The 8674-nt window shown below is 45.8% G+C and overlaps 1 protein-coding gene across 1 annotated transcript; it reads right to left on the bottom strand.

The window, feature by feature from the left end:
* Positions 1 to 926: 926 nt before the first annotated feature.
* On the bottom strand, positions 927 to 1654 carry LOC119386107 (uncharacterized). The gene has a single exon (XM_037653453.2). The coding sequence runs from the start codon at positions 1530 to 1532 to the stop codon at positions 972 to 974; it is 561 nt and encodes a 186-aa protein (XP_037509381.2). The 5' UTR covers positions 1533 to 1654; the 3' UTR covers positions 927 to 971.
* Positions 1655 to 8674: the final 7020 nt, after the last annotated feature.

Below are 8674 nucleotides of genomic sequence, written 5' to 3'. Positions count from 1 at the left end.
ACCGTTTAAAAGCGGGGCAGAGAAGTGGAGCATACAACGCTCAGTATACGAGGTCCAGCACTCGTGTCATGAATGTTCGAACTGTATACAGCGCGACGTGGATCTTACGTGGTGGTATCTGCGAATGACGGATTTACCTACAAACAGAAACTATAGAAGTTTCTCAACTATTGCGCGTCATCCTGTCCATCACATTGCCACCAACTGCAAACGCCGCGTTGAAACAGTGCGTGTATCGGCGCATATTGCCTGCCGTATAGATGGCGCCCTGATCGCTATTCAGCGTGACCTGTCACGCTGAATAGCGTTCGCTGGAACCGTGTTCGCTGGAACCGCAATTTCACAACAGTTGCTGCTTTATGACGTCACGCTGCGTTTTACAGATGCGTGCGCGTGCTTAGAAAACAAATAAGCGCGATGAATTTAAGCTATGCGTTACTGCATGGGGGCAGACGCTGGCCGCGAAGGCGGTTTGTCGCCGGATTTGCCAGCGGCGGTGGCAAGGACAGGTGCGCGCATGCACTCCTCATTCGGCCCAGAGCACTGCTAGTCAGCAGTAGTTACATTGTGACGCATCACGGATGCAATCCGAGAGCTATATGCGCGTGCGCGGAAGCGGGGGTGGCAGTGCTGTGGCCGTGGATGCCCCCAGTTGCGATAAGAGCAGTGGCGCCGCTCGACGTTGCTTTGGAAGCTTATAGCAGAACGGCGCAGTGAACGTGACGTGCTTCGTGGATTCAATAGATCGCGGCTGCTCGCTGTCCAAATGCAAGTGTCAAAACGCAGTTATCACGTTCTTGGATTTGAGCGCGACTCTAAGTACAGCTGTGTTTTACAGTGAAATCGTGGCAGTTAAGCGCGCGGCGCTAGGTTCACAGTGTTATAATCTACACATGCAGTCCTCCAATGCAGCGCATGCGGATCAGTACAAGGCGAACTGTCTCAGAACTGTCTCACAGTGATACGTGCAGTTAGCTTTGCTTGTTCTTGAATTGCTTTCCGAAGTCCTGCAGCGCCTTGTCGACGTAGCTGACCATCTTGATGACGTTCTCCTGGCTCAGTAAGGGCGAATCCGCGCCGACCCACTTGCGTCCGGCTGCCGAGGCGGCCGGGTAGAGTCCACCGGGCACGCCGGCTCCGAAACCTCCACCTCCGAACCCTCCGGCGAGTCCCGTGGTGAAGAGCAGCCCGAATATTGGGATGATGATGACGAACAGGCCGAGCACAAGAAGGATGGGCAACAGCAGCGTCAGTCCAGAGCCGCCAACGCCAGCGACGCCGAAGCGGGCCTTGTTGTCCACGTCGTGCAAATAGTACGTGCCCGACCGCTCGGCCTTGAGCTGCTGTTGCGTGGTCGACGGAGGCTGCTGGTGCGAGTTGTGGTGCAGCAGCTGCTGCTCGTGGTCCTGTTGCGACGAGTCTGAGCCGTGGTCGCATAGAGCACCTTTTAGTCCCAGCGCCAGCAGGCCGCATAACAGAAAGAACGAGCGCCGGCCACGGGACATGTCCTGCAAACAAGAGCATGCGTTCATGCCATCTCTCTATACTATATATACTGCCTTCCGCACCGTTGTCCTTAAGTAATGTATGGTGTGCCCGTATGACGCAGCAAACTTTCGATTTGGCATATCTCAAAGCGTACAGTTTGAATGAAAGCGCAAGCAAGGGCGACCTGGCAAACAACCAAAGAGAACTTTAGTGCCGGGGCCCCAAAGCAGCTTGCGGCGTAAGCCCTTGCGTTCCTTTGCATTCTCCTTGGGTGCGGCTGTGCGGGAGTGCAAAGGAACGCGAGGGTGTGCATACGCAAACGGCTTGGAGTCCCCGGCAAACATGTGCCAGGATGCTCCTGGGAGATGGCGTCATAGAGGAGGAGCAGAGTTTAATGTTGGAGGCGCCTTGAGACACCGCAATCAACCCTAATGAGCTATAGACGTGCTGCGCCATGCGCTAGACATGCTGCTATAGTTGCGGGTCGTCGCCTATGCGCTTGCGTCAGCAGATAAGATGGTGCTTACTGTCTTTACATATTAAAGCTTATCACATTTTAGTTCATTACAGATTAAGCAAATACGTAAACCATGCAGCAGTACGTCGCCGCGTTTCATGTACGTATCGGGACATCTACACGAATTATACGTTACGTCTTGGCTATGCCCAAATTCTCTTTGTTCCGTGCTGAATAAAAGCTTGACAGCACTTACAAGGCCATTACTTTTTTTATATAGCGGCCGTGGCACTTCGCTTGCTTAAGTCTACGAAGCGATAAGTTCCCTTTCGGTCTCCTCAAGGCCTTTAAAGGGAACGACTGCGTGTTTCGTTATTGCATAAACCTTTGGCATCATGAGTTGACAATACCGGAAACGATTTGCTTCATGTATCCTTCGACTGTCTATAGTTATTTGTACATAGACACGGAGTATGAGATTTAAACAATGCGCTCACGCTACTCACTTTCGTTGTCGGTGTTGTGTGGACGACGGTACACCTCTTGCTTATCACTCCCGTTACACCAGGACTGAGTGGCCCGCGCGAGCGCCTGCACGTAACGAGCTGTCTTCTTCCAGTGACAAGTCCTCACGGCGAGAGAAACAGCGGTGGACAGAGCCGAAGTAATGCGGAGTTCAGTCCTTTATAGGCTCCCCAGCGTCATTCAATTCTGGGCGCGCGACCTGGATGGCCAGCGAAAGGTGACACGACGCCGTCGCACGCTCCGCCAGTTGCGCCCCGAAGAAAGCTGTGTCTCCTCCCGCGGCGTGCGCTCCGGGTGCGTCCGCGTATAATGAGAGCCACGCGTGGACGGCGATTCTGCGCCGGCTGACAGGAGGCGAGCACACCGAGCAGAACGAGAGAACAACCGGCCGAAGGTGCCGTGAGGTGCTTGATGAGAGCCACGCGCGCAACGCGATGCTAGGCAAACGGCTGCGGCGCTTGAGGACGCCTCCGAAACGAAGCAAGATAATGACTATATAGGTGTCATGCGCGCCTCCGCTGACGCTGAGGGTGACGACAACTATGTGTGATATGTGATAAATACAGCGTATACATACAGGAAGACGCATTGTATATACTTATGCAAAAGGCGTATACGCCGTGAGTAGTAACGGCGAAAAATGGGTAACGATATTTGATCTTCGACGACGACGTAATATGACATATGATGTTTTGACGACGTAAGTAATGACATTCGTTGTTAAAAATGCGTATGTGCGCATTTCTCTCGTATCCATAATGTCATATATGATCCCGCCGGGTCATTCATAATAATCCGTGCGCTATATTATATATGATTCCACGGCTGCTCATCCTCAATAGAAGCAGGAAAATCCCGATCGAGGAACGAGTCCGTCAAGGAGACACAATCCCTTCACTGCTATTCACTGCTTGCCTAGAAGAAGTATTTAAACAAATAGATTGAGAAGAAATGCTAATAAAGATTCACGGAGAATGTGTTAGCAATTTTCGGTTCGCGGACGACATCGTACTGTTCAGCAATGATGACGACGAATTTCGAAAAAAAAAAATGATTGAAGAATTAAACAGAGAAAGCCTCAAAGTTGGGTTGAAAGAGAATATACAGAAGACAAAGATAATGCTAAGCGGTCTGGCGAAATAACGAGACTTCATGATAGACAGCCGAACCTTTGAATCAGTGGAAGAGTATGTCTATCTATAGGCCAACTGTTAACAGGAGAGCCCACTCATTCGAAGGAAAGCCACCGAAGAATAGGGATGGGCTGCAGGTGCGCATACGGCAGGCATTCTCTAATCTTGACCACGTAATTTACCATTGTCACTAAAGTGGAAAGTGTACAACCATTGTCATAGGCGTGCCCACGGAAGGCTGCCCCCCCCCCCCATTTAATTATTCAAATTCAATTTTTTTATTTCAACATACAAGTGATGTCGTGGACCATGAACTGCAAGGCTTGACGTGGTCCATGGCCTATTTTTCAGGCAGTGACAAAACGGGAAAACAAAAAATACACACGAATTAAACTAGAAATACACCGCATCATATTACAGGAATACAAGAATTACAAAGAAATTACAAAGAAATTACAAGAAATTTATTATCTAAAGGGGATGCCAATTCTGCCAAATTCCTTTACTCCGTCGGACCTTCCACATCATTTTTTATGTGCAGGGTTATGGTAGCGCTTTTTTGACGATAATGCCGACCGAGGACCCCAAATTTTTGCATTCAAAGAGCTGCTTGCTTCCCACGTTTAGCCAGGGCCAATGGCCAGGACGAATGGCGGAAAGCCAGGACCAAAGGCATGCGGCAGGCCTTTGTGAAAAGCACGTCATCGCTTCATCTTGATTTCTTTATTTTATTCATCGGCGCTTGTTTTCTTTAGGATTGCCAACAGTGGGGGGAGGGGGGCGCTGTGGAGATACCTGCCCCCCCCCCCCCCCCAAAGGAGAACTCTGCGCACGCCTATGACCATTGTATTTGGCCACTTCTAACATATGGGGCAGAAAGCTGGAGAATAACAAAGATGGCTCGAAAAGACGATAAGGATCGCCAGCGCACAATGGAACGAAAAATGATAGGGGTAACCACCTTGGGCTCGACATTACGGATATTGAACGTGCGCATCGGATTGGATCTCGCAGGCAAGGGCAGCACCGCTCAGTAATAGTAAAATTTCTTAACTACAAGACAAAGATCAGTATTCTGGCTAATTCCTACAAGCTAAAAAACTTGAAATCATTAAAGGTTTGGATAGATGAAGATTTTTCACCTCGAGTGCAGTTCGCGCGCAAGCAGCTTCGCGACTTTGCTCGGGCGAATTGTCAACCCGGCGAAAGGTTCAAGCTATCATTCGATAAACTAAAGATAGGCAGGAAAACATACCGGTACCAACATTATGCGGAAAACGTCGTGGAATGCACCCAACGAAAAGATAACGCTTGACGCAGTCGCAATGGACAAAAAGACACGGGAACACGTAATGTTTCTATAATTTCCGCCAACTTTCGTAGCATTCTTAGCAAACAAGATCACCTCGCTTCCTTCATACACGCATGTAATGCAGACGTTATAATCGGCACCGAAACATGGTTAACCCCCGAAGTTAACAACTGCGGATTACAAATTTCAAAATTGTTTAGTATCTTTCGCAAAGACCGCGCGGAAAGAAAGGGTGGCGGTGTCATAATAGCCATAAGAAAGCATATCAAGGTGAAAGTTATAACTGATAGTATTCTTGAAATTGTTTGGGTTGCATGTTATTTGCCAGCTTTAACTCTGGTTATTGGAGCATGCTATAGGCCGCCCGATTTTCTAGAAAATTTCTTCGAGGAATTGCAGAGTGTCCTACGCTCCGTCCAATCCACATATAATAACTCCCCTGTCATTTTAGCCGGTGATTTTAACTTTCCAGGTATAGAGTGGTCTACTTTGACCACACCAGGCACACGTCACACGCGCGAATGTGCAGATTTTATCGACCTTTTAGAATATTTTCAGTTATCTCAAATTATTCAAACACCCACACGAGGCGATGCAATTCTTGACCTGTTTCTTACAACACATCCTGAACGTGTAACCGTAGATGTTCTAGAGCATATCAGTGACCATCGCATTATACATTGTACCTTTAATACGCAAACTGTGAAGAAACTGCGGCAAAGAAAAGAGATTTATGATTATTTTAGAGCGGATGCCGAAGGCTTCAACTTTGAGCTGTTTGAATTTTATTTATCATTTTTGGAAACATATGAAACTTGCTCGTTGCATGATAACTGGATCCGTTTTCGTGATGAACTGTTACGGTTAAGGGAGAGATACATTCCAAAAAGATGGATCTATGACACAGGCGACAAGCCGTGGTTTACCAGAGAGATTAAGCGACGCTTGAATAAAAAGAAGCGCTTGTTTCGAAAAGCAACGCGCACAGAATCCCTTGAAGCTAGATCACAATACTTCTCGTTCTCTAAAGAATGTGCACAACAGATTGAGGCTGCAAAATATAAGTTTTTCAACCAGGATATTTCGCAATTTTTAAAAACAGATCCAAAGAAATTTTGGAATGTCATTTCTCCTGCTACCCCTAAAGAATTACCATTGTTTGACGCTGAGTCTGGTGCTGAAATTGATGCAAGTGATGTTGCTGATCGCTTTAATGACTTTTTTAGTAGTGTATTTAATGAAGAAAAGCCCCTCAACATGTCACAAACGTTTTCTGATATTTCAGCGGTGATGGAATGTGTTACTGTGACCTGTGATGGTATTGTTAAAGCTATCGAGCGTTTAAAATCATTTTCTAGTCCAGGTCCTGACGGTATTTGTACTAAGCTACTAAAAATGACGAAACACAATTCTGCTCTTATACTGACACTATTGTTCCAGCAGTCTCTTAGCACTGGCGAAATTCCAGACGACTGGAAATTAGCGCATATGATACCAATATATAAAAGTGGTGACAAAAACAAACTAACCAATTACAGACCCATATCTTTAACGTCTGTTGTGTGTAAACTACTTGAACATGTCTTATCTTCTCAAATCATGCAGTACATTACTAACAATTCCATTCTTTTCCCCAATCAGCATGGTTTTCAGCGTGGCCGATCATGCGAATCTCAGCTATTTGAACTAACTACGGACATTAACCTCTACCTTCACGAACTTATACAAACCGATGCCATTTTTATTGATTTCACCAAAGCATTTGACCGTGTGTCCCATAACCGCTTAATATATAAAATGAAGCTGATTAATATTAACGCAAAAATAGTAAACTGGGTCAAAGAATATTTAAGTAACCGACGGCAAGCCGTTGTGATTGACAATGTCCGTTCATCATTTAAACCTGTTATCTCCGGAGTGCCTCAGGGTTCTGTTTTAGGACCCACTCTATTTCTCATTTATATAAATGACATTCATCAAGGTATACACTCGCAAATCCGGCTATATGCAGATGGCTGCGTCTTGTACCGACAGATAAGGTGTAAGGATGACTGTGCCAAGTTACAAGAAGACTTGTATACGATTGAAAGATGGTGTTTGCAGTGGCAAATGAGCGCCAATACTACTAAAACTAAGCTTATGAGATTTACCACCTCTACAGAAATTACAGAGCATACTTACATTCTTAATGGTGAAGCCTTAGAAAGTACACATTCGTTTAGATATCTAGGTATTCATCTTTCCCCAAATTTGTCTTCGCAAAATCATGTGGATTTTGTTGTTTCTGCAGCATGTAAATCGCTTGGCTTCCTTCGTCGTACGCTTCGTCAGGCTGACAGTAGCACTAAACTTCTTGCATAGACTACCATACTTCGCCCGAAACTTGAGTACGCCTCATTTATATGGAACCCGCACCAGACGTATCTTATTAACAAATTAGAATCTTTCCAGAACAAGGCAGCGCGCTTCATTACAGGTAATTATTCACAGCAATTAAGCATCACAAAAATAAAGCGTGACCTTGGTCTCATTCCATTGCAGACTAGAAGGAAAATATGTCTGTTAACCTTTTTCCATCAGCTTTTCCACCAACCCAGTACATTCTCTCAAGCTCACATCTTACCCGCTAAAAAGATTTTTCCACGCATCAATCACAAATTTAAGGTTAACAACCTTTTGCACGTACTAACCTATTACAGTTTTCATGCCTGCATCTAGCCATTTCAGAATGGAATAGTCTCCCAAGTAATATAGCCGAAATAACTGACCACTCTGCATTTAAGGTCGCTCTAAATGAGGCGTTGGAGCAAGTAAAAACTTAAAAATCTTTAAACACTTCCTTGCTATGTTGTTACGATGCCTGAATATGCAGGTCATATGATGTAAGTTTATTTTTTGTATAACGTAGGAAATGCTGTGCGATGATGTAAGTCGAGAAGCAGTGTACTACTAACAAATTTTCTCTTCAGGATGTTCTTTTGTTCTTTTCTTTTGTTTACATATGATATAAGTTTATTTTCTGTATAACGTACGAAATGCTGTACGTACTACTAGCAAATTTTCTCTTCAGGATGTTCTTCTATTCTTTTGTTTTTGTTTTCTATTGACACTTTTTTGGATGTTCATATGAATTGTTACACCCCCCTATGTAATGCCCACTTCGGGCCCTTAGGGTAAATAAATGAAAAAAAAATAAGAGACAGGAAGACAGCGAAGTGTTTCAGAGAACAAACAGGGGTAGACAACGTCGTATTAGATACCAAAAGGGAAAAAAATGGACCTGAGCGGATCACGTCACGAGAAGGACAGATAACAGATGGTCAGTTGGAACATCGGGATGGATACCAAGAGGTGGAACGACGAAATTAAGAAATTTGCAGGCATAAAGTGAAATCAGCTCGCGAAGGACAGAGTGGGTTGGTGATCATTGGTAGAGGGCTCAGCCCTGCAGTGGACATAAGACAGACTGCTGCTCATGATGATGACAGCAGACTCGAATACCAGACTCTTGACTGCTTTTTAACATGAACTGACTTTTCTTTACACACGGAAAAGTATCCGAGGTCTCTGCGACTGCAGAAGCCGTTACACTTAAGCCTGAGGTGACTTGCAGGCGCTTGTCGTGTCACCAAAGGGAAAAAATAGGCACTTTGAACCCTAGACCCTAGGCACTTTGAACGTTTCTATCTGGCTGGCTGGCTGGCTGAAACCCTTTCCTCCAGACGCGTGCGGCACATACCCGTTTACCACGGGCCGCGG

The sequence above is a fragment of the Rhipicephalus sanguineus genome, chromosome 3 (genome assembly GCF_013339695.2).
Source record: "Rhipicephalus sanguineus isolate Rsan-2018 chromosome 3, BIME_Rsan_1.4, whole genome shotgun sequence".
Classification (NCBI taxonomy): Eukaryota; Metazoa; Arthropoda; class Arachnida; order Ixodida; family Ixodidae; genus Rhipicephalus; species Rhipicephalus sanguineus.
This window is presented reverse-complemented; position numbering and strand designations above follow the sequence as displayed.